Source organism: Hakea prostrata, chromosome 9 (assembly GCF_041222555.1).
Source record: "Hakea prostrata isolate BN-2017 chromosome 9, UWA_Hpros_2, whole genome shotgun sequence".
NCBI lineage: Eukaryota > Viridiplantae > Streptophyta > Magnoliopsida > Proteales > Proteaceae > Hakea > Hakea prostrata.
This window is the reverse complement of record NC_142608.1, coordinates 7,691,297-7,718,011: the sequence shown is the minus strand read 5'-3', so window position 1 is coordinate 7,718,011 and position 26,715 is coordinate 7,691,297. Positions and strand designations below refer to the sequence as shown.

At 39.4% G+C, this 26,715-nt stretch overlaps 2 protein-coding genes across 2 annotated transcripts; both read left to right on the top strand.

The window, feature by feature from the left end:
• The first annotated feature begins 1,855 nt into the window (after nt 1-1,855).
• On the top strand, nt 1,856-5,204 carry LOC149004429 (G-type lectin S-receptor-like serine/threonine-protein kinase RKS1). The gene is made up of 7 exons (XM_089167698.1): nt 1,856-3,116; nt 3,193-3,321; nt 3,424-3,635; nt 3,723-3,933; nt 4,037-4,274; nt 4,654-4,804; nt 4,899-5,204. The coding sequence occupies exons 1-7, from the start codon at nt 1,856-1,858 to the stop codon at nt 5,202-5,204; spliced, it is 2,508 nt and encodes an 835-aa protein (XP_089023824.1).
• Nucleotides 5,205-20,814: 15,610 nt separating this feature from the next.
• Nucleotides 20,815-24,474, top strand: LOC149004428 (G-type lectin S-receptor-like serine/threonine-protein kinase At4g27290). Its single transcript, XM_089167697.1, has 7 exons — nt 20,815-22,118; nt 22,439-22,567; nt 22,730-22,944; nt 23,095-23,305; nt 23,394-23,631; nt 23,910-24,060; nt 24,169-24,474. The coding sequence occupies exons 1-7, from the start codon at nt 20,837-20,839 to the stop codon at nt 24,472-24,474; spliced, it is 2,532 nt and encodes an 843-aa protein (XP_089023823.1). The 5' UTR covers nt 20,815-20,836.
• The last annotated feature ends 2,241 nt before the right edge of the window (nt 24,475-26,715 follow it).

Below are 26,715 nucleotides of genomic sequence, written 5' to 3'. Positions count from 1 at the left end.
TGTTTTGTCTCTTATCAATATCATATTCTATCGATTGTTTGATCGCAATTTCATTAGGATCTTAATGAACTAATAACAAAAGTGGCATGAATTCGTTGGTACTAAAATTGTACCGCACTAGATACCGTGTTTAAACCGTTTTCCTGCATCAATTTAATACTGAAATCGTACCGAACCTTTTTTGAAAAGACCGAAACGTACTGTACCATGTAAATTCGATACGGTACGGTTTTGGTTTTCGGTATTCAAAGTTGGTATAGTACCGAAACCATACCAAATTACTGGAACCGTACCAATTGACACCCTTATCGCAACGTAGCATTCCTTTGCCAAAATAGGAAATTTTGTTCACGTACCATATGATCTTTGTTGCCGAAGTAGGAAAGTTGTAGTTTTGATTCTTTATAAAGCTTTTTGTCAACAAGAATAAAACAATATAAATCTGAGACCATATCGAACAAAACTTGGTTCCTACTTAGGTAGTAGTATTAGGGAGGGATTCTTACTATGATTAATCAATAAAATGGAATCTAGAAAAGGTATTCTTGAAAATACGTGGATGTAGTGAATTATTTCATTTCCTACTTTCTCTCGTGTGAAACTCTACCTCACTTGGAGCACACTCTCTTCGTTCAACCAAACTCATTGGATATACTCATTGGATATACTGGTGTCCAAACTCTCACTAACATACTATATTCATAATCGTGAATTTTGGATTTTCATATTTTAATTAAAATGTGTATCAAAGTGGAACCACAACGTTTAACTAATACCACATGTTTGACACCCTTAATAATATCTTATGCCTTGGTGACCAAACTCGAATTTAAACTACTTTTCCCAAGTCAAGAGTGGTCTCCGGTCCCCAACAGTCACAATGTTATCAACTAGGTAATCACTTTTTCTTTTTTAATTTTTTCCTAATTCCTCTTTTCACTGGTGGTCTCTACTTTATTCTTTTGATGAGACTATACATGGTATGATCTTGCTTCAGTCTTGTGCATTGTCCTGCTGCTGTTACTTTAAACCACTTTAGTTCAGAAGAGATGCAATGAGTAATCAGGATTTAAATACAACTGCATGACAACCATCCAACGGCTCCAGGACCTTCAGGACTCCTAAGACCTTCAATTCATTTTCTTTTTCTTCTTCTTCAGTTCAATTGGAACTATGATATGTAGTGCAATCTTGAGCCCTGGACCGTGACCCTGGTTTTGGGGGGTTGATTTCATTAGATTTCTGTAAAAATTGGAGACAGACCAAAGTAGACTCCCTTTTGTCTTCCTTCAGGCGCACTTCAGAGAAGATTTTTTTCCCCCAGAAAACATGTTTTCTGGGAACTTGAAGCACTTTTTATTTATAACCCTGATGAAGACTAGAAATTGTGGTCAGCACGTACTCTAATTGGGGAATTTTCTTGGAGAAAACATTCCCAACCACATTTTGTCTTTGTAAGTAACTCCGTTTGTACAAATATCCTCGTTTAACTAAGCTTTTTCATATTATTGAACGTTTCCCAAGATCATTCTGGGAGTGAACAAGGGAACCTCCTAGAGTTTGCTCTGAAATCTGAACTGAATTTACCCGAGATTAGAGCCCTTTAGAGCATCGACCAATAAAATCATTTGATGATGAGCTGTTTTGGAACTAAGAGTTTGGTTAGAAGTTTGGATTCGTGGAGACAAAAAAAATGGAATAACCCAGAAAGTGGGGTTATTGATCCGAGGTAAACTTGTCGGCCCTTTCTGGGGCAGCTAGTCAGATTATCATTTCCTATCTCAAAGCTTTCTCCGATAGAAAAAGTGGTTGTTTACTCTTGTTGCAACTACATTCAGATCAGACTTCAGACCTCATGTTCAATCCCATTGGTTTATGCTTTCTTTTACTCCAGTTCTACAGTACAAGCTCTTCTGTAACCGACACCATAAACCCAACTGAATCTATCACCGACGGGGAAATCATTGTCTCCGCTGGAAGCCATTACGCTCTGGGCTTCTTCAGCCCTGGAAATTCTAGTTTCAGGTACGTCGGAATATGGTACTACAAAATTCCTGAAAGAACCGTGGTTTGGGTCGCCAACCGAGACAACCCTATCAACGATTCCTCTGGAGTCCTCTCGTTAGCTTCGGATGGGAATCTAGTCGTCTCCTCCGGTAGCCATCAAGGCCGTCAATTCTGGTCCACCAATGTCTCCACAACCTCCAATACCACCGTTCTAAAGCTCCTTAACTCCGGAAACCTAGTTCTGTACGGCGATCTTAATAGAATAGTCTGGCAAAGCTTTGACTATCCAACACAAGCCTGGCTTCCCGGTATGAAACTAGGGTTGGACCGGAGAATGGGTCTGAACCAGTTTTTGACATCCTGGAAATCCAAAGACGACCCGGGCCACGGGATTTACACGTACGGGTTCGACCCACGAGGATCACCTCAAGCTTTCCTTAGGAAGCGGTCTAAACCGCTATGGCGAACCGGTTTATGGAATGGTCAAGCCTGGGGCGGAATCCCTGAGATGACTAAAAGCTATGTTGTGTCGTACGATTTCGTCAACAACACCGACGAGGTATACCTCGTACACCATCTCTATAACAACTCAATCTTCTCCTTATTCTTATTAGATGAATCCGGTGACTTCCAAGGGAAAACCTGGGTGGAGAGGAGCCGTCAATGGAACACATTCTATTCGGCACCCACGGATTGGTGCGATAACTATGGACATTGTGGGCCCTATGGGTTCTGTAACATGGACAATCAGGTGGAATGCTCATGTCTGCCGGGTTTCCAACCCAAGTCACCCAGAGATTGGTACTTGAGGGAATGGTCCGGTGGGTGTGTAAGGAAGAGAAACCTTGGGTGCGGCAAAGGAGATGGGTTCATGAAGCTAGTAGGGTTGAAGCTTCCTGATACGGCAATGTTCCTTGTCAACATGAATCTTAGTCTTGAGGGTTGTAAGCAAGAATGCTTGAGCAACTGTTCTTGCACCGCTTATGCTCCTGCATACGTTACCGGCGGAGGCAGTGGTTGTATTGTTTGGTTTGATGACTTGATGGACATTCGGTCACTCAGAAAGGGTAGCCAGGATTTCTACCTACGTATCGATGCAGTAGAGCTAGGTTTGTATATATCGATTCTATTTGTTCAAACTAAAAGCATTGAGCCTAAGTTCATCAACAAGGTTTTTGTGTGTAGCTGCACAGAAGAGACCAGAGAAAGGATTTCTTGAAGACAAGAGGAGAGTGGAGATTCTTATGGTTTCTCTAGTTGTGGGTGTGCTTCTCTTTGCTGCATGTCTATGCGTTTTGATAAAGAATAGAAAAGGTAAAGAAATAGATTGTCTTTTCTTGTTGAATTAAGCAAGTTTCCTAGGGTTTATGAAGTTATCAATCAAGACCAAGTTAATTAACTTTTAATATCAACCAGGGGCAACTGAGAGGCGGCAGCAGAGTCGGCCACGTAGGAGTCTCTTACTTGAATTTCCAGCTAGCTCAAACCCACCTAGAAAGAATGAACTTGAAGACACTGGCACTAATCCAGAACTACCGTTCATTGAACTAGATGTTGTTGTAGCTGCCACAGACAACTTCTCTCCCAGTAATATGCTTGGACAAGGTGGTTTTGGAGCTGTTTATAAGGTGGCTAGCTTCTTTTCTCATGCACCATCAATTAACGTTTTCGTTTATTACTGATTGAGTCAGTGTTTGGTCGAGTATCATTTCCAGGGTCGACTGTTAAACGGGAAGGAGATAGCTGTTAAAAGATTATCCAAGAAATCTGACCAAGGAATGGAAGAGTTTAAAAATGAAGTTCAACTAATAGCCAAACTTCAGCATAGAAATTTAGTTGGACTTCTAGCGTGTTGTGTCCATGAAGAAGAAAAGATATTAATCTATGAATACATGCCCAACAAGAGCTTGGACTTCTTCATTTTTGGTATGTTAACCCAATGCCACCTGAGAATTGTCTTTTCTTTCTTTCTTTAAATGGTTAATTAAGTTCAATTTATGTATAATTATTTCATGCAAAATTTTGATAGATGAAGGTAAGAGGAGATTGCTTGATTGGAGAACAAGATACGAAATCATAGTTGGAATTGCAAGAGGCGTTCTATATCTTCACCAAGACTCCAGGTTGAGAATTATACATAGAGACTTGAAAGCCAGCAATGTGCTGTTAGATGAACAGATGAACCCCAAAATTTCAGATTTTGGCATGGCAAGAATCTTTGGAGGAGACCAAATTCAAGCAAATACAACCAAAGTAGTTGGAACATAGTAAGATTTTCTTTACTTCTTTCATTCATAAGTAAAAAAAGCTGAAGTCCCAAACAGGGGCACTCTAAGCATTTTAGTTTTCTCCAGTTTATGTCCATTACATTTGGATTAACTTAAACAAGATTTGCATCTTATTCTTTTCACGAAACCCGCTTTAGAGTGTTCACATTAAAATGTGAGGACTCTGTCGCGTTAATTTATTTGGATACCAGGTACGTTTTATTTCCGTGTATCAAATATCAATTATAATTTATATAGAATTGGATCATATTTAATTCATAGCTTAGGTCATTCAAACACAAGGTAAGAGCCGCTCACTAACAATATTTTATCTTATTTCGGCGTTCTATTTTTTCTTAAAGTGTTTTATGGCTTGTAGTGGATATATGTCACCGGAGTATGCAATGCAAGGCCTTTTCTCAATAAAGTCAGATGTGTTCAGCTTTGGAATATTATTGTTAGAGATTATTAGTGGCAAAAAGAATAGTGTACATTTTCAAGGGGATCCTTCTACGAATTTGATAGAACACGTAAGTATGTAAATTTGTTTATTTATGTCTTTTTTAGAAAAATTACTTTCAACTTCACTTCTTAATGTTCAGATAATTGTAATAACAATTTCAGATATGGGATCTGTGGAAAGAAGACCGAGCGTTGGAGATAGTTGACTTGTTAATGGGTGATTCATCCTCTCCTCAGGAAGTCTTAAGGTGTATTCAAGTTGGACTATTGTGTGTGCAAGGAAGTCCATCAGATAGGCCAACCATGTCAAATGTTATCTTCATGCTAGGGAGTGAAACACAAATACCCACGCCTAACCAACCCGCTCTTATTATGAAGAGAACTTTCAATGCCCTAGATTCATCTACCACAGACCACGAGTCTTGTTCTATAAATGGAGTGACGATCACTATGATAGAACCTCGATAACAGATGCATGTTTTTTGTTTTTTATCTTGGTGATGTGTACAATTTTTTTGGTGGTGAAAGCGATGTGTACAAATTACTAATCGTTGTCTTGTAACATGCATTTATTGAGTTCTAGTTCAAAGTAGTTTGTATCAACTTACCTGCCTTGAATTTCAAGTAGGCATTGCCTAGGGGTGTCAATGGTGCGGTTTTGGGCTGGGCCTAACGGTTTCAAGATAAAAAACACCTAACCCAAACACGGCCCATTAGCAAAATAACGGTTTCAGGCCGGTTTCGGTTTGGTGCGGTTCGGATTCGGGCTAACTAACGGTTTTGGCTAACAGTTTAGACTCGGGTTGACTAATGCTTTATGGTGTGCAAGAAAAAGAACAAGAATAAATAATTGAGCATCCTACAACAAAAGCCAAAATTATATAAAAAGCAAAGTTGTTATTGGTCAATTTCCATTAAAAAAATCCACCCATCCTATAGAAATCAAGAACCTAGATATTAAGTAGTAGAATGACTATTTGATCTTTGAATTCATGCTTAATTTTTTTAGTTGTCTATACCAACTACCTAGTGGTAATATGATGAATCAAATACTATTTAGTGAAAAGTTACAAAGCAGGTTGTAAAATGGGCTATAACGGGTTGCGGTTCGGTTTCGGGTTGGTGCGGGCACTGCCACCCTCGGCCCAAACACAACCCATTAATGTTCGGTTCGGGCCACTTCGGGCTATAACGGGCTGGTGCGGTTCAGTTTTAACGGTTCAGACTACAAATTGACACCCCTAGCATTGCCTAAAGATAATGGTCCTTCCTTCACTCGAATCGCCCTAATTCTCCTTGAGTTCACAAGTGTGCAATCAAACTTCTATAACCACAACACCTTGAGCTGGATAGGAACATGCTTCCCGAATGCAGCCAATTGATTACTGGTGGTCTTAAACCAAATAAAAAAAATCATTCAAATATGTTCCATCTATTTTTTTCAAGAAATTGAGATGGGAGAACAATTCATCAGTGTTCTAGGACTCGGTGTTTGGATTTACATGAAGATAGGTGTTTTAGATTACATAAAATATTGACTAGGGTTTTGTGGCAATTATAATCTATATCAAACTCTTCTTTGGGTTGGCTAGAGTCTTTATGAGTACCAATTGTAGAGTCCTTCTTGGATGTAGTAGCTAGTGTTTGATAAGTTGTGGAGCTTTTGGAAGAGTCTTTGTGAGTACCAATTGTAGAGTCCTTCTTTGATGTAATAGCTAGTGTTTGATCAGCTGTGGGACTCCTAACAACTGTGGAACTCTTGGAAGCAACCCTAGCTGCATAAGCTTGAGATGAAGTGGCAGCTAGGGTTTTGGTTAATATTTCAGGAATATCCCTAATACGCCCCTGCAAATTCAAGGGAGGTGAAGTGACCTTGAGGTTGGCTAGTAAGGTGCTGAAACGTGGAGTAGATAACAGCTTGGTGAAGATGTCAGCCAGTTGATCCTTAGTAGATAAGAAACAAACATGAAGATCTCCTTTGGCAACTTTATCACGAATAAAGTGGAAGTCAATCTCCACATGTTTGGTCCGAGCATGAAAGACAGGATTTGTAGTGAGATAGGTTGCACCAATATTATCACACCAAAGTACAGTAGCAACACTTAGGAATATATGAAGCTCGTGAAGGATTGTATCCAAGTGAGCTCGGTAGTGGCATTAGCAAGAGCTCGATATTCAGACTCTGTAATGGAGCGAGCAACAGTGAATTGTTTTCGAGAACTCCAAGATACAATGTTGGGCCCCAGGAAAACAACATAACCACTAGTAGACTTATGATCATTAGGGCATCCAACCCAATTAGCATCAGAAAAGGCTGTTAATGTCATATTATATGATTTGTTGATGACTATTCCATGAGATATTGTACCCTTTAAGTACCGCATAATCCTTTTGACAGTAGACCAATGATCAAGAGTTGGACTTCGTATAAAATGACAGACCTTATTGACTGCAAACTATATGTCAAGACGAGTCATAGTAGCATAATGTAGAGCCCACAATACTTTTGTACAAGGTATGATCAACCATTAGCTCTCCCGAAAATGTGCTCAACTGGGTAGAAGGAGAAAGAGGATTGGTAATAGGCTTGCAATCACTCATGTTGTTGTGAAGAAGGTCAGTAATATATTACTATTGACGAAGGCGAAGACCATTAGAGAATGAAGATACAGACATTCCAAGAAAATGATGTAAGGGACCAAGATCTTTGAAAGTAAAGACAAAGGCAATAGCAGTCATGAATTTTGAAAGTAACAACTCAGAACTTCCAGTAACAATGATGTCATCCACATAAAATAAGATAAAGAGTGTACTAGAAATACCATGACAAATGAAAAGAGAAGTGTTAGTTTTAGATCCAACAAAACCAAAGTCCAATAAGAAGGAACTAAGATGATCAAATCAAGCACAATGGGCCTGTTTGAGACCATAAAGAGATCTGTGAAGGCGACATACATAATCAGGATGAAGAGAATCAACAAACCCTGGTGGTGGTTTCATGTAAACTATTTCATTTAGAAAGCAATGGAGAAGGCATTTTGGATATCTTGTTGGCGAATAGGCCAAGAGTAGGAGACAACAAGAGATAGAACCAGGCGAATAGTAGTGGGTTTGACAACAGGGCTAAAAGTTTCATTGTAGTCAAGGCCCTCTTGTTGATTGAACCCCTTAGCTACCAAAGTGGCTTTGTATCTTTCAATAGAACCATCAGCCTTCCTTTTAATTCAAAACACCACTTGTAACCAACAACATTGTCTGAGGAGGAGGAGGGACAAGAGACCAAGTGCCATTCTTTAGTAGGGCATTAAATTCATCATCCATAGCCGTTCGCCAGTGAGGGTATTTGTTGGTAGTAGTGAAAGATAGGCTCAATTTGGGAATCATCAAAGATGGATGTAAGTAGGGATCTAGGTAGATGGTGGGTTTTGGAGCGAGTTACCATGGGATGAGTGTTAAGAGAAGAGTTTGGATGAGGTGGGGAAGGAGAAAGAGGTTGAGAGTCAATAGGAAGATCAATGATGATATCCAAAGGGGAGAAGAGGACAAGGAAGAGGTGGAGGTGAGGGGCCCAAGGGAAGAAACATGGGTTAGTTGGGGAGGGGAGTCGTGGTCCTTAAGGGGAGGGGATTCGGCCAAGGGTGGGGGTGGGGGTGGTGGGACCCAAGGTGGAGAAGATGGAGTAGGGGAAGGAAACATAGGAAGAGGGCCAAGAAAAGAAGGTAAAGGTGGTTGAGATTGATGGGTAACCTCAATGGGTGATGGATGGTGAAAGGGAAACTCTTTTTCATCGAAAACAAGATGGTGGGAAATTAAAAGTTTACTTGTTTGAGGATTGAAGCAATGATAGCCATGGTGATGAGGATTGTGCCCAAAAAGGACATGCATGCTAGAGCGAAACTCTAGCTTGTGTTTGTTGTAAGGGCGAAGGTAAGGGTAGCATACACAACCAAAGACTCTTAAGGAGGTATAATCCGGATGGACTCTGAAGAGTTTGTTGTAGCGTGAAACATTGCCCAAAACAGGGGTAGGAGTCTTATTGATAAGAAATACTGCAGTTTCAAAAACATAGTTCCAAATTTTTTTAGGGCAAGAAGAATAGGCTAACAAGGTAAGGCCAGTTTCAGCAATATGGTGATGACGGCGCTCAACAGCCCCATTTTGCTCATGGGTGTGAGGAAAAGGAAGGCGATGATCAATCCCACAAGAAGTGAGAAAAGTAGACACAGTGCGATATTCGCCACCCCAATCACTTTGAAATCTTTTAATCGATCTTGAAAATAAATTTTTAACAAGTAATTTAAACCTCTGAAGAATCCCAACAACCTTAGACTTCAAATGCATTGGATACAACCAAGTGTAATAACTAAAGTCATCCACAAAAATAACATAATACCGAAAACCATCAATAGAAACAATAGGATTGGGTCCCCACACATCCAAATAAATCAAATCCAAACGGGCTTTAAAAACTGAAGTAGAAGAGGAGAAGGGGAGTTTATGACTCTTTCCCTTTTGACAAGCATCATACAAAAATTGAATTTTCTTAGAAGTAATAGGTAATTTAAATTGAGAAACAAGACCGATTGACTAATTTGAAAGTAGGATGGCCAAGTCTGTAGTGCCACTGGGAGATAGAAGCTCGTTAATCAATGAAAGCTTGTGGAGAAAAGTCACCCAAGTGCATCTGGTAAAAGCCAATAACAGTTCCCTAGAGAAGACAAGTCCTTGTTGCTCGGTCCTTCACATAAAACATGTCATGATGATACTCAAAGATAGCATTGTTGTCACAAGCAAATTGGAAACAGATAAGAGATTCTTTTGAATGGAGGGGACATGAAGAACTTTATTGAGAAAAACAGGAAAATGCTGTGTAGGGATAGGAAAATTACTAGTGTGAGTGATTGGCAAGCCTGAACCGTTACCTACGAAAACCTTATCTGAACCAGTGTAAGGTTCACCAAGTTGAAGATTGTCCGTTTTTCTCTTTTCTGAGTCAAATCTTATTATAAAAAGACGTTGATCCACTCAATCCATTTAGTAGTTGTAGGCTTTGTTTTCATGGCATAACTCTTTTGTTGTTTTGTGTTAATGGTTGAAAAAGTAATGTCCTTTATTTAATTTCTACCTACACTGTCTTTTTGTGCTTTTTGGTATTTTATTGATGCAGCACAATGAACATTTCAGATGGAAGATTCATCAATCCAAGCTGCTGATGACCTCTATATGCCAGTTTACCCGGCGTCTTAAAAACAACCACTCGGTCCCTCCTCCCGCATTTCTTTTTTTGGCTGGACCACCCTAGTGTTTGTTGGGGGTTTTTTTTTTTTTTGGGGTGGGTGGCTTGTGGGTGCCCGCGCTGGCGCGCCCCCCGCTCTTTCCCTGGACCGTGCCTCCCTCTTTCTGGATTCGTTGTCTGTGTATAAATTTTTTTTTTTTTTTTTCTTATTTGGGGGAGAGGTTTTTTTTTTTTATTAGGGGGGGGGGCTTGGTGGAATTTTTTCTTTCTCGGCGGGGGCCTTTTGGGTTATGAAAAACCCACCGAATAGAACAATCGGCAAATAAGAAAAAGAAGAACACAATAATAACAACTAAGAGAAAAGAAAGACACAATAATATATGGGCAAGAGAGAAAACTCCACTATAAATAAAGGAATATCCAAGAGAGAAGATATTTGGGATGATTAAAGAAGAAGGAAGAGGCATTCTTTTATAGCCTCTTCCTCTCCACATATTCCCACATCGGTCGATGTGGGACTAATATTACAACAATCTCCCACTTGGAGATTAGATTGAGAACCAATCAATCTCCACACCAGTCTCTATCTTGCCACTACCATGCTTTGTCTATGTCTCTATCAAGCCATACAAGGATCTGCACCAAATGAACTTGTCGGTATTGATTGCTTTTGTCAATGCATCTCGCTAGGTTCTCTTTCGTGTGGATTTTCTGCATATCCACCCTTCCGTCTTCCACCACTTCACGAACAAAATGATATTGTACTTCTATGTGTTTTGTCCTGGAATGAAAAGCTGGATTCCTTGCAATGTGCAAGGCACTCATTTGTCACAATACAAGAGAATCTTCTCGTGTTTGTGCCCAAGTTCTTCCATGAATCTTCTTATCCAGATTGCTTCTTTACAAGCTTGTGTAGCTGCCATATACTCCTTACTGTTGTAGAGCAGTGCTACAACCTGTCTGTAGTTTAGATACCCGACTCACGGCTCCTTCTGCAATTGTAAACACATAGCCGTAGTGGATTTCCTTTTATCAAGATCCCCCAAAAATCGAATCAACATATCCTCTGACAGTAAATTCAGATCCTCCATAACATAGAGCAGCATCCAAGGTTCCTTTAATGTATCTTAGGATCCTTTTCACTATAATCCAATGCTCTTGTCCTGGATTCGCCATATGCCGACTAATCGCTCCCCACTTGCATGTGCAATGTCCGGTCTTGTACATATCATGCGAACATCGGCCTTCCCACTGCTGATGCATACGGTACTCGAGACATCTCCATCCTCTCTGCTTCATTGCTAGGACACATACTTGAGGATAACTTGAAATTAACAGGAAGAGGAGTAGAAATTGGCTTACAGTCTTGCATATTGAAGCGGCGCAAGACTTTCCTTAAATAACTCTTCGAGATAGCCAAATCTTCCTGTTATTTCTGTCTCGGTGAATTTGCATCCCTAGAATCTTGTTTGCGGGTCCCGGATCCTTCATTTCAAATTCCCTAGCCAAGCGAGCCTTTAATTCTACGATCCGATCTTTGTTGGGGCCGACACCAACATATCATCGACATACAACGATAAAATGATGAAATCATCATTACCAAACCTCTTGTAATACGCACAAGGGTCTGAAGCAAGTCTGTTGTATCCAAGGCTCAATATGAAGGAATCAAATCTCTTATACCAACATCTTGGCGCTGTTTTAAGCCGTATAGAGATTTGTTCAACCTTAAACCAAGTTCCCCTTTTCGGTTCTTCAAAACCTTCTGGTTGGAGCATATAGATTTCTTCTTCAAGATCTCCATGAAGAAATGCGGTTTTACATCTAACTGCTCAAGATGTAGATCAAACGTAGCACAAAGTGCCGAAACTATCCGGACAGTAGTAAGTCGAACCATTGGGAAAAGATTTCGTGAAATCAACACCTTCTTCTCGAGCATATCCTTTGATCACCATTCTTGCACGATACCGCTCTACTTGATCATCACTTTTCGTTTGATCTTGTAAACCCATTTGTTACCAATGGGCTTCCTTCCATGCGGTAAAGGTACAAGCTCCCACGTCTTATTCTTATGAAGAGCTTCTAGTTCTTCTGCCATAGCTGCCATCCAAAGTGACGCTTCGAGCTATCAATCGCTTCTCTCGAATGTTGATGGCTCACCATCTTCTGTTAGAAGGCGGTATGCAATGTTGCTCTCCATAATATAATCAGCTGCCGGTTGGTGTATGTCTTTCACGAGGTGACCATCGAACTTCTACGGTTGTAGACTCAAGCGGGTACTTGTTCCTCACTTTCGATTCTGCTCTAGAAGAATTTTCTGCTCCAGAGAATTTTCTGGATTGGACTTCTCTTCCTCCTGAGCTGTTGTACTCTCCGAATTTCTATTGAAATGCTACTCACATCTTCCTTTTGCAGCTTATCTTCCGCAAAAATGACATCTCTGCTGATGACGACTTTGTGGGCGTGGGATCCCACTCGATACCCCTTGACTCCATCGGCATTTCCCAAGAATCGCATTTTCGGATTTTGGATCCAACCTGAAATTTCTTGGGGATGATACATCACGTACACGGACTCCCAAATGTGTGCGGGCGTGAATAATCAAGCGGCTTGCCGGTCCACATCTCCATCGGTGTCTTCAAATCAATCGATCTTGTTGGTGATCGATTAATCACATAGCATGCAGTGTTTCGGCTCGCCCAAAGGACTTAGCCATACTTGCGGTTCTCAACATGGCTCTCGTTCTTTCGGTGAGTTCTATTCAACCGCTCTGCTACTCCATTCTGTTGAGGAGTGTAGCCACCGTGAGTTGTCTCTTGATGCCTTCTTGATTACAAAACTCAAAGAAGTCATCCCCTATATTCACCGCCATTGTCCGTCTGAGGCACTTGATTTTCTTCTCAGTTTCTCGTTCAACTTGCGCTTTGAATGTTTTGAAAATTGAAAACACATCTGACTTCTTCTTGATAGGAAACACCCAACATCTTCTGGAATAATCATCAATGAAAGATACATAGTACCTTGCTCCTCCCGGAGATGTAACCGGTGCTTGCCATACATCGAGTGAACTAATTCGAAATACTTTTACTCCTGGAATCGGATGCATTGAACTTCAATCTATGCTTGCTTGCTTGTAACACGGTGCTCACAAAAGGATAATGAAACCTTTGTGAGACACGAGAGTAATTTACGTTCTCGAGAACCTTCAACCCTTGCTCGACATGTGGGCCAATTTTCGATGCCACACTTTTGTCATCTCTTTTGCGATACCGGTTGATGCAACTGATGCTTCGCCTCCAGACATGTTTCTCCCATTACTTCGTACAAATTTGCGGCGCCCCTTTCAGCTTTCATTACAACTAGCGCTCCTTTGACAATCCTCATCATTCCATTTTGGATGCGTGTCTTGCACCCAATTTCATCTAATTGTCCCAAAGACAATAGATTCTTCTTTAAGCCCTTCACATGCCGCACATTTTGAATAGTGCGTACCATACCATCGTACATCTTCAACTTGATGGTGCCAACTCCAACAATCTCCAAGGCATGATCATTTCCCATGTACACAGACCCTGTAGAGATAGGTTCATAAGTTTGAAACCAATCTCTGCGAGAGGTCATGTGCCATGTTGCTCCGAATCCAAGATCCAAGCATCACTATGTTCCAATCTATCCTTGGCTGCCATTGCTTGATTCGCTTGTAAAGAATATCTCCTTCAGCAATGCACCCTTGAGATGTCTCTGCCTTATCTACACCCTTTTTGAATCGACACTCTTTTTTGAAGTGTCCCCTTTTGCCACAATTGTAGCACTTGAAATTCTTCTTACCCCTGGATTTTGACCTCCCTTGATTGTGACTCCCACTGGAATCACGTTCCGTTGACCTTCCTCGAGTCATAGACAAAGCTTCGCTTGTTGTGAGCTTGCTGTCTATCTTCCCCTTTTTTCGTCTACTTTCTTCTTCAAGAATTGTAGCGACATCATCAAATACCAAATAATCGAGAGGATATTCTGGTTAAATTGATAATGATTGGGTCATATGAATCGGAAGACTTTGGGTAGAATTTCACACGTTCTGTGGTGAAACATTATGTCCCAACGTTGAAAGTTGAGAACATAACGAAATCGAGTATGTAAGTGCTCTGTATTGATGTAGATTCGACATCCGTAAGGTATACAACTTTCTCTTCAAAGATTTTGTTGTGAGTGATTTGGCTTCATACAATTTGATGAGATGATCCCAAACCTCCTTAGCGTTTTTCTTCTCTTCTCGCCCGCTAAAATATCATCCGATAATGCTAGATGCAAATCGAGAGCGTTGCATCTATTCTTTCCACTTTTCTTTCCGTGAACTCCGCCCCCACGTGGCTTCCAGTGTTATCTTTTATCAATAATGCCTTCATCTTCAATTTCCATAATGAGAATTTCGTGCCTCAAACTTGCCGATATCAATTTTTGCTGCCATTGCTTCTATCACGGTGTTGTTGCTGCGAATAACTCCCACTATTTCATGTGAAACTTGTCTTCTCGGGTTATCTCCACGGTATATGGTTGAACCAAAATGCACCGAAAATTTCCGGGAAAGGCTAGGGCACGCGGTCCGCTTAAAAACCAGACTCCTTAGACAAAATTTTCCTAGACATGCACTTAATCACCCAATACACCTTTCTAGGATACCCGAACCCGTGATTCCTTCCCCTCCGTGGATAAAAACAATATCTTACTTATTTTTCTGATGTGAGGATCCACCTAGTGGCAATCACGAGCATACTATAGTAGATACTCACACCTAAACCAAACAAACAAACCCCCAAGGAATTTTCCTTTTCGATGTGGAGCTCGACTATCTTCACCCGAGCATACTTGACCTCCTCTACCCTTCGGTTATCCCACCGTGAACAATCGCATAGAGAGACACAATATACAACTAAGAAAAAGACACATAATATATGGGCGAGAAGCTCCACTATAAATAAGAAATATCCAGAGAGAGTTTTGGGATGATTAAGAAGAGAGGCATTCTTTTATGCCTCTTCCTCTCCACTATTCCCACATCTCTGTGGACTAATATTGGATTATTGGACGCAGCTCATTATGCTTAGTGAGACTTTATCGCGAGGGTTTCCAATCTTTTCCAATTTTCAAGAGCTATATTCATATGCATCGTTTCGTGATTGGATGAGGTATGAAAGTAATTCAAGCAGGCTTCCAAGAGAGCAATTGCAAAAACTTCTTGCACCGCTGGAGAATATCGGTGGAGATTTGGGTTCGTGAGCTTTTCCCCCCCTGTTGATGAAGCCCTAACTTTGCACACATCCTTTTCACGTCAACTTTAGGCAACAATGCCAATTCATCCCTGCTCATCCAGTCATGCACAAATCGGAATCTAGGTATGTTAAGGTCCACCTGGGAATGGGGTAATAGGCAAGACCAAGAAGGCCCATTAAGCCCAGCCCATTCTGCTAGTGGGCCAGTAAAATTAACTGAGGAGATGGATAACTCTATTAAAAACAATGATCTTATAATGGATGTTAAAAAAAGCCAAATCTCTAACTCATTAAGAAAAATAAAAGGAAGGGACAAAATGGGCTATGAAGCCCATGGTCTTGAAACAGAAATAGGCCCATCTGCAACACTTGAAGCATAAATCCCAATTAAAAGCCCTACTCAACTGAATGAGGTAAGTCCTTTTTTTGCCTCATGTTCCTTGATTCCACGGAGTTAAGCCCAGTGTGTTGTTCCCGTCTTTCTCAATAGAAGTTTAATTACCAAAAAAACTTCTAAAAAGGAAGTTTTGGAAAGTGCAACGGATAGTGATCTAAGAAACCTTGATACTACATAAGCAAATCCTCTACCAGTGGTTAACCTTAGTGAATTAGGCCAAGGAAATATGATTGAAGAATAAAACACGGCTATTGCAGTTGCACAAAAGATAATATTTTGGCTCCGGAACAACAGAATCCTTTCATACCTTTTTCTTCTGTCACCATTGAAGAGTTATTTGCATCGGATGATTTTACAATAAATGGAAATCATATATGCAAGAGAAAAATGGAAGAGGATCTGCAAATAGCAAATCAATTTAAGAGACCTATGATTTCGTGCGTCTGTGTTTTAATTCGAGCGTCAAGGGTCTCTTATTCGCCGTTGAGCCGCTAGAGAGTGCTGAAAATCAAAAGGGATACAACACTTCGCAATAATTTCCCTTCATCCTATGCATCTCGCACGTCTGCCCTAAATCAGCCACTAGGTGAAAAATGAAGCTTCTTCAAGCCATAAAGGCCTTAATGGCCAAACTCAGTCTTTGGACTGGATTAGCTTTGGTCTGCTATTAATAGGCTGTTTTAATTTTGTTCATTTTGTTTTTGTGAATAGATCTAGCAATCATCAAGCTGATTTCCTTGTCAAATGTGCTAGGATTTTTCAGTTTAGTCGAGTCTTGGGTCTCCTCCTTTGTGTATTGTAAACTCTTATGTTATTTCCTCTAGATTTAGTCTAGAGCTATTTCAATGAATCTTTGTTTGACAAAAAAAAAAAAAAAAACACTAAGATTAGTTTATCCTAATGATCATTTTTATATTAAATCAAGATTCCATTATATGTTTGGATTGCCTATTTTCCATTGATAGTAAGTATTAAACAAGTGCAACTTGAAGGCTTCACTGATGTGACTAGACGAGCTCCATAGTGCAACCTAATGACAATCTTTTTTGGTCCAATAAACAAGAATATTTTTTGAGTGTTCTACACTTCATCGGTCATGGTAAATCTTTTGTAATTTCAAAAGAATAGGATGTAGTTTTGTTGATGCTTCATCTAAGATCTAATTTTTTGGATCTGCCCTTCTCATACTGGAATGCATTTGAGCTTCATTCATGTTTTTATATTTCTAATTTTAGTACTGACAACTTGTATGTGTCATAGTTACTTGACATGACAACTCTATTTCATGGATCTTTAGTTCAATTGGATTTCATGGATCTTTAGCTCAATTGGTACAACTCTTGGTACATGAGCATATTCTAAGAGATGGTGATTCAAATCCACCAAGATTCTTTTGATTCGATGATGAATTTCGATTATACATGACAAAGATTAAATCTTAGTGTATAATGATATTATTTTGTTAATTTGAACATGTATAAAGTTCCATGTCGGTAGACAGTCATATTCTAACTCAAATATTCATATTTAAACTTATATTTAAATAATTAGAGTTTAACCACATTATATGTAATTTGTTTAAGTTTAAATAAATAATTTTAAACTAGGTTGTATGTTATTTGTTCAAGTTTAAATGCGTCTTATTTTGACAAAAAAAAAAAGTGTCTAATTTTTTTTATTTGGTTTTATAAAAAAAAAAAAGAGAAATGAAAAATGGGCACAAAGACGTTTTATGCTTATGAAACAAGATTTTGTACTCATTTCACCACTGACGCATGCCCATTCTATTTTTACCAAACAAGATTTCAATAACGTTTTTTGCTCAAATGGGTATTAAACATAGTAGAAATTGATTTTCGTCCATTTGGGCAAGAAATATTGCAAAAAAATCATTGCCAAACAATCCCTAATTAATCACCTCACTATGGAACTACCTTTCGTCGAATTTTGACCGAAATTCGCCAAATTTCTGCCAGTTCTCCAAACAATGAACTTTTTTCGGCATTGAAACCATGTATAATCAATATCACTAGGGAATCGGCGATTTTCCGACAAATGACGAAATATAATCGAAATTTCGCCAAAAGTAACATCCATTCGCCGAAATCTTCCCTGCTACTCCTTCCTTTCTCTCTCCATGCGAAGGACATGGCATATATTTAATGGAATTTTTGCGATAGGGTGAAAGAGGTTAGGGTTTTTCTCACTAATAGGCACTCTGCTTCTGAAAGGAACCAACTACTAGAGGAAAAAATAAAATTAAAAAAAAAAGACGATTCTTAGCACTCTGTCGTCATCTCTGCTTTTCTTTGCCGGAACCACCATTGGAAATAACCACCCATGAGCTTCATCTCTACTTAGCTGAAACCACTGTTGCAAATACGTGAGCTTCATCTCTACAACCACCGTGAAGAAAAGATAAAAAAAATCTCAAATCTCCATGCTTTTTTTGATCCACTTGTTCACACTTCACACAAAACGGCAAAAGTGAGTTTTCATTCTTCCACATATTTACTCCAACCTGATCCATTTGTTTGTTGTGTCACTGTAACCTTTCAATTTTCAAATATTTAATGGGTAGGGGGAACCTTGGGAGCCGAGCAATCTAATCCACATTATGTTATTATTTAATGAATAATGAGCGAGGACTTTTGACTTTTGCTACACATGTTGGTGAAATGAATTTTTTTTTTATTGGCGAAATGGTGGAGAATTTCGCAGGATTCACCTAGGTGCTAACAGGACAAAATTTGCCGAAACTTCGCACCTTGCACCTCACCCACTTTTGTAAAGAAATGGTACAGAAATGGGTGATGCCCCATAAAATCATGAGATTACTTCTAAAACGGAAAATCACTACATGATTCAATTCTACGAGGTCTTCCACTGTAACCAATCAAGGTCCTAGACATTTTCTTTCAAAGAACAAAGGAGCACTTTTGAATCAACTGGGAACCTTCGTAGAATTGAAGCATTCAGTCAAGAACCACACATGGAAATCTGGAGGCATTATCAATGAAAAGTGAAAATGCTATTACAGAGCTTGAGAGTGAGGATGAATTGCAGGAACGACTTATCTGTTCCCAACCATGAGATGGAAGTGTAAGTTTGTTTATTTGTGAGAAGATGGAAGAAGGGTAAGATAACTACAGTGCTTATACGAGCAGCTGACCGTCAATTATCATGATCTTTCACTCCATGCTGAGATTTTAATCGGTCCAGTCAGTCGGGTTGACCGACGTGCTAAGTTGTGAAACGATTAGAATATTCTAATTCCATCGGTTTCTAAATCAGACGCTTATTAACCAGCCCGGTTCGAAACAGTTTTTAATGAGTCGACCCGACTCGGTCCTAGTGGGCTGGACCTAACATTGACATCCCTAGATTTAAATAACTAAGCCAGACCTAAAACGGGTTCACATCCTCTACAATTTCTTGTAATTCCTATTTAAGATTGTGACATGTGGCAGTTAATTATCCAAAAGTTACAATTAGAATCCAACTAAGAATTGAATCTAATAAATCCTCAAATTTTCTCCTAATTTTGTCTCTTCTCTTTTCTTGAAACTTAATTTAAGGGATTTATTAGGTTTAGTTCATAATTGGGTTATAATCATGACCCTTGGATAATTAAGTGTCATGTGTCATAGTCTTAGTTAAGAATTATAGGGAATTGTAGATAATGTAAACTCGACCTAAAAGCACGTAAATAAAAATATTATATTCTTGAAGGGAACAACTAGGGGTGTAAATGGATAACCGAAATCTGCTTTCGAATTCGCATATGCATCCGTTTAGGGGTATCCAAATCCGTCCGATTATTAATAGGATGCGGATATGGTATACTCATTTCTTATCGATTATTATCCGTCCGATAAAATTATCCGATTAAGTTACTTATTTAGATTTATTATTCTTCTTTTTATAAATTTTACCTATGATATGTGACTATTTTTTTAGATTTTCTACTAAAATAGCTACCAAAGTTGTTAAATTCTTAAATTTCAAACCTAGCCCTTACAAATAAAAAGGTAAATGTGTAAATAGGTAGTTGAAAACTTGTATTCAATCTATATTCATGTCCATTTAGAATAATTTACTTAAGAAAATAACTATCCGATTATCATCCAAATCGGACAGAATCCGTCCGAAAACCAATAGAATATTATCCGAATCCGTCCCAATATAATAGGATGCGGATATGGATATGCCACTATCCGATCCGAATCCGGTCCATTTACACCCTTAGAAACAACCTCGTTTTAGTACCAAATAAAATAGAAGGAAACAAAGTTGTTGAAATCCCAACCACATTTTGTCTTCGAGTCCTCAGACCCCAAAATCCTGTTCTTCCTAGTACATTTTCAAAGAAAAACTATGAAGTTCTTGGGAGCAGTGCTGCTCCAGTAGCGCAAATCTAGACTGATTTTCGTTGAGATTCAATTTAGGTCCTGGAACCCAAGAAGAAGGTAATACTTTTTTTAAGAAAATCCATTCACTAAAAAGAAGGTAATAATAAGTATTAAGTTCTTGCCGTTCAAAAAAGTTAAGCTTTTCATGTTTTCCTAGATCATTAAAGTAGGGAACCTCCAGATTTTACAAGCTCGGATTGAACACTGCCTTAGTTTTACTTACCACCGAAATATTTCAAAAGGAACGCTACCCAGAGAGTAGAGACAAAGGCATGGTTTCTCTCAAATGTTTCGACTGTGAGTCGATTGATGAACTGATAAGGAACCATTTCTACTCACTGTTACCGAGTTTTCTTTCAAAGAAGTGAATTTACTCGTGATTTGAGCCTGTAAGGTTTTAGATCAATAAAATCATTCAATGAGCTACTTTGGTAGGTGGGAAGAGTTGCAGTGGCGTTATTGGGTGCTGAAAATGAGAAAAATGAAAGACGAGTGGAGCAATGCTTATGGATCCGAGGTGTAGTTGTCGCTCGTTATTGGGGCCATCAATTTCTTTCCTATTCCAAAGCTACTCTAGTGGCTGATTCTGTTATATCCAAGAAAAAAGAAAGAAAATAAAAGCGGCTGATTCTCTCACCTCATTATGAACTTCAAAGTCCAGCTTTCAAGCAAACTACAGGAATGAATGAAGATCACTTGGTCGGTATATATATATACGTGGTGATCAGTGGTCCATAACGGTGTTTTTTTCTTTTGATCATAAAACATCGGTCATCAAGTCAGTTCTCATGTTCTTCCTTGCAGGGTTTCGCTTCCTCCTCTTCCACTTCTATGCAACCGCTGTCGCCCTAACCTCCTCTGCTACCGATACCCTAAATCCAACTGAATCAATCACCGACGGCCAAATCATTGTCTCTACTGGAAGTGATTTCGCATTGGGCTTCTTCAGTCCTGGAACTTCTAGTTCCAGGTACGTTGGAATTTGGTACAACAAAATTCCTGAAACCACTGTGGTTTGGGTTGCAAACAGAGACGACCCCATTAACGATTCATCCGGAGTTCTCTCCCTCGCTTTGGATGGGAATCTTGTTATATCCTCCGGTGGACATCAGAGACAACCGTTCTGGTCCACCAATGTCTCCATGAGATCCAACACTACCAGACTGAAGCTCCTTAACTCTGGAAACCTACTTCTTTATGAAGTCAACGGTAACAGAAACAATGTCCTGTGGCAAAGCTTCGACCATCCATCAAACGTATGGCTTCCTGGCATAAAACTGGGTTTAGACCGGAGAACCGGTTTGAACCGGGTTCTGACTTCCTGGAGGTCTACAAACGACCCCGGCCGAGGAAACTCCTCGTTCGGAGTGGACCCACGAGGGTCACCTCAATTCTTCCTGAACAAGGCGTCAGCCCCGTTCTGGCGAGTCGGTTCCTGGAACGGTCGCACATTAAATGGGGTCCCGGAGATGACTCCGAACTACGTCTTCAGTTATGACTTCGTTAACACCGCTGATGAGCTCTACTTCATTTTACACCTCTACAACTCTTCAATCTTCTCTATGTTCTTGCTGGATGTCTCAGGCCAATTTCAAGGGAGAACGTGGCTCGGAATAACTCGTCAATGGAACACATTTTTCTCGGGGCCGAAAGATTGGTGCGATAGCTACGAGCACTGTGGGGGCTATGGAAGCTGTGATATGGACAACCCGGTGGAGTGTTCATGTCTGCCGGGTTTCCAACCCAAGTCAACAAGTGACTGGTTCTTGAGGGATTGGTCAGGTGGGTGTATTAGACAAAGAGACCTTGGGTGCGGCAAGGGTGATGGGTTCTTGAAGTTGGCAGACGTGAAGATTCCTGATACGTCCATGTCCCTTGTTGACATGAATCTGAATCTCGAGGAATGCAAGCAAGAATGCTTGAAGAACTGCTCTTGCACTGGCTATGCCCCTGCTCTTATTACCGGTGGAGGTGGTGGGTGTATTATTTGGTTTGACAATTTGATGGACATTCGCTATTTCAACAGGGGCGGCCAGGATTTCTATCTGCGCGTGGATGCAGTGGAGCTAGGTCTGTATATTTCTTCCAATGTTGCCTTCATTTTCTACTTCTATGCTATGGTTTGTTTAGTTCATTTGGGTGGGAAAAAGAGCACACAGCTTTCTTAATTTAAAGAACTCTCTATCTTTTTTGAAAGTGCTACACTGGGTGGATTTACCATGAGACCCACATTTTCTATTTTCCATAATACTCTTTCTTTCCTGTCTCTCCACCTACTACCAATAAGTCACCTGTTTATTTTTCTTCTTCTTCTAGTCACCTGCTTTTTTCTTTCTTTTTTATTTTTTATCTAAATAAGATAAAGAGTATAATGTTGGTTTTATGATTAGCTGCACAGAAGAAAGCAGAGAAAAGACTTCTTGACAACAAAAGGAGAGTGGTGATTCTGACAACATCTCTTGTTCTGGTTCTGCTTCTCTTCTCTGCATGTGTATATTGTTTGCAGAAGAAAAAGAAAGGTAAAGAAAAAGGGAGCTTTCTTGATGTTTTTAGCGGTTTCAGCAGTGGTTGGCTACTGAATTTACAAGTTTCCCAATGTTGAGTATGGAATCTGAATTGATTTATATACTGTGACCCACAATTTCATTTTATGCTAATTATGCTCCCTGTGAGGCAATTAGAGAGGTGGCGCCAGAACCGGCCCCACAACAATTCCTTGATCGATTTCACAACCAGTTCAAGTTGTCGAAGAAACTCTCCTGGAAAGAATGAGTTCGAAGACAATGGGACAAACCCAGATTTACCATTCATTGAATTCGACGTTGTAGCAGCTGCCACGGACAACTTCTCTCCCAATAACAAGCTTGGACAAGGTGGTTTTGGTGCTGTCTACAAGGTAGCTGCAGGCTTTTCTTCCCGTGCATTATCAATTAACATCCACTTTTACCAAGAAAAAAAATTAACATTTACTTTACCTGATGCTCAAGCACAATTTTTAACAATAGAATTGGTTGGTTACAAATTGAACGGGTGATTTGACTTTTAGGGTCGACTGTTAAATGGGAAGGTGATAGCTGTTAAGAGACTATCCAAGAATTCTGGGCAAGGAATGGAGGAGTTTAAAAATGAAATTAAATTGATAGCCAAACTTCAGCATAGAAATTTGGTTAGGCTTCTAGCTTGTTGTGTCAAGGAAGAAGAAAAGATATTAATATATGAATACATGCCCAACAAAAGCTTGGATTCTTTCATTTTCGGTATGTTAACCACTTGAAAGTTGTCTTTTCTTTCTTCTTTTAATATGATTTAATTACTTTGTGATTATTTCATGCAAGATGTTGACAGATGAAAGTAAGAAAGGATTGCTTCACTGGAAAAGAAGATTTGAAATCATAATTGGAATTGCAAGAGGTATTCTATATCTTCACCAAGACTCCAGGTTGAGAATCATCCATAGAGATTTGAAAGCCAGCAATGTGCTGTTGGATGAAGAGATGAACCCAAAGATTTCAGATTTCGGTATGGCGAGAATCTTTGGAGGAGATCAAATTCAAGCAAATACAACCAAAGTGGTTGGGACATAGTAAGCTTTCATTTCCTTCTTTTCAATAAGAGAAAGATAGTCTTGGACAAGCTAGAGCTTAGGTGTTTTAGCTGCCAAAAGTCCTGTATCTAGAGCTTAGGTGTTTTAACTGCCAAAAGTCCTGTATCTAGATCCTTAGTGCTGTTAGAGAATATCTAATCCATTGGATAGTCCATTATTACATTTCAAGTGTGACATCTACATGTTAACAAAATATTACCATGTAACTTCTATATGTCTTAACTTTTTCTCTTTTGTTGTTGGTTTATGAGTTGTAGTGGTTATATGTCACCAGAGTATGCAATGCAAGGTCTTTTCTCAATAAAGTCAGACATATTTAGCTTTGGAGTATTATTGTTAGAGATCATTAGTGGCAAAAAGAATAGTGTATGTTTTCAAGATGATCCATCGATGAATCTAATTGAACATGTAAGTAAATTTGTTTGTTTTCTTGCTATCTATGAAAATATTCTCCAAAAAATACATTTTCAACTGCAATTCATTATGTTCAAATGATTATATATGCACAAATTTCAGATATGGGACTTGTGGAAAGAAGATCGAGCTTTGGAGATAGTTGACTCTTCAATGGGTGATTTGTATCCTGCTCAGGAAGTTTTGAGGAGCATCCAAGTTGGGTTGCTATGTGTGCAAGGAAGTGCATCAGATAGGCCAACCATATCAAATGTTATTTTCATGTTGGGAAGTGAAACACAGATGCCTACGCCTAACCAACCTGCTCTTATCTTAAAGAAAACTCTCAAAGGTCTGGATTCATCTATCATGGAGGTAGGATCATGCTCTATAAATGAAGTCACGAACACTATGATAGAACCTCGATGAAGGTGCAAGTTTTTGTATAGTGCAATTTTAGAGTTTATGTTTTGAATTCGACCCATAAAAAGGAAGGCACTATCTTCGTAGAGTTTAAATTAATTTAACACCCTCTGAATTTGTTGACATTACTTGTTGTTGTTGAGAATGGGGCCGACCTTGGGTGGTTAGGAAGATGCCTCCAACGATCAAGCCAGTAATACTTACCATTGGGGGTCTCTATAAACTAGCAGAGCCTCTAGAACAAATTTAATGACAATTCGATTACCTTTGGCCTAGGTAAGTGGGGGTATTTATAGACGTTACTTGTTGAGTGGTGATCGTCGGATTAGATGGGGGGGGGGGGGGAATCATTGGATCAAGGTATAACGTTTGACCCCCTGGGAGAGACTCTTGGTTTCACCCTTTCCTTTCAGGGGAAGAGGTCTTTCTTTGTTTGGCTCCTGACCCCTTCAAGATATGAGTTTCTATATCTGAAAGGTTCTTTGTGCATATCTCTCGATATCTTTGGGAGAGGGGACTCGTTCTTCTTATCTTCGCCTTTCTCTTAGTCTTGATCCAACCATTGGCCCGACCTTCACTGGCAGTCTTGGTTCAATAGGGATTTGACCCATTCGGTTCTTGGACCAAGCTTGTACTTATTAGGGGTCTGCACATTGTGCTTTGTGAATATAGCAAATTCTAACTCTTTACAACAATCTTTAATTTAATTGTTACACGGAATTTTAGGATACTCAAGTTTTGAAATATCTCTCCTTGAGATGAACCAAACATAAAATAATTGACATATATCTGCTTTCTAAGAAAGGGAAAGGAAAAAAAAAGGTTATTTTACATGCGACAATATTCAAAAAAGAAGGGAAGCCAAACAAGATTAATAAGTGACTAGATTAAGGAAGTTGGTTCAATGTTAGCATAGGATAAGGCCAGTTTCGTCCAAATGGGCTAAAACCAAAGAAGGACAAGTCAGTTGAATATATAAGTTATTGGCAATTACTCTGTCCTTTTTAAAGCGTTATGTTAAAGGTGGTATGTTAAAGCGGTTAAAGACCCAACTTCCCTAGGGGAGGTCTTGGGTTCACACCCACTCGGCGGCATTAATATAAAAGCTCACCCCCTGAAGGAAGTAAATCATGGTGCGCGCAAGCTGGCTCAATCGTGGTGATGACATATTACCTTGGAAATATGGCTAGTAGTTGGGTCACAATGTTGAAGGATCCATCCTTCAGATTATTTGCTGAATATAGAGTTGGGGTTGAAAATTTCTTAGAATATGCTTTTCTTAATGCATCTAAAGGGGATCGGATCCTATGTCCATGTGGGAAATGCATAAAATAGACTCTAGATGGCTAGATATGTTGTAAAAGAGCATCTTATATGTGATGGAATCAGATGGAGCAAGACTATCTGGAGCTTCCATGAGGAATGTTTCCCCTCATACACAAGGCATCCTACAAATAGGGTTGAGGGTGCAAACAGTGTCGAGGAAAGCAATGAAGGAGGAAGATATGATGTAACGCAAGCTATGCTACATGAAATGCAAGGAAGAAATATAAATGAGCTAGAAGATGATGTTATCACAAGTGAATTGCTAGAGGGGATAGGTCTTGAATTAGATAAGTTTGGCTATTTGAGGGAAGACACAAAGAATGAGTTGTATCCAAGATGTAAAAAATTCAAATTGCGGTTCATTCTTTCTTCTTTATCATATAAAGATGCTTTGCAATATAACCAACAAAGAAATATCAATGCTATTAGACTTACTGACAGAGGCATTTCCAGGGCAGCATACATTACCACACAACATATATGAGATGAAAAAGATATATTATCAAGGATTTAGGCCTCAATTACACTAAGATTGATGCCTATCCCAAGGACTGTATGTTGTATTCGAAAGAAATAGAGAATGAAACATCTTGTAGCAAATGTGGCACTTTTAGAAATGCGTTTAAGAAACAAAAGGCTCCTCGGAAGATATTACATCATTTTCCTTTAATTCACTGATTATAGCGGCTATATATGTCATCCAAGACCTTAAATGATATGAAATGGCACTATGAGAATCATTGTGATGACCAAAGGCTATGACACCCAGCTGATAGTCTTGCTTGGAAGGAGTTTGATAAACTGCATCCACATTTTAGTAAGGAGCCATGAAATGTTAGATTGGGGTTAGTTAGTGATGGATTCAACCCTTTTAAATTGTGGAAGCACCATATATGGTATGTTATGCTTATGCCTTATAGT

Coding starts and splice junctions, on each gene's coding strand:
- LOC149004429 (XM_089167698.1), top strand. CDS start 1,856: ATGTTCAATCCCATTGGTTTATGCTTTCTTTTACTCCAGTTCTACAGT. Junction 3,117..3,192: donor TATCGATGCAGTAGAGCTAG/GTTTGTATATAT, acceptor TTTTGTGTGTAG/CTGCACAGAAGAGACCAGAG. Junction 3,934..4,036: donor CTTGGACTTCTTCATTTTTG/GTATGTTAACCC, acceptor AAATTTTGATAG/ATGAAGGTAAGAGGAGATTG.
- LOC149004428 (XM_089167697.1), top strand. CDS start 20,837: ATGTTCTTCCTTGCAGGGTTTCGCTTCCTCCTCTTCCACTTCTATGCA. Junction 22,119..22,438: donor CGTGGATGCAGTGGAGCTAG/GTCTGTATATTT, acceptor TTTTATGATTAG/CTGCACAGAAGAAAGCAGAG. Junction 22,945..23,094: donor GTTTTGGTGCTGTCTACAAG/GTAGCTGCAGGC, acceptor TTTGACTTTTAG/GGTCGACTGTTAAATGGGAA.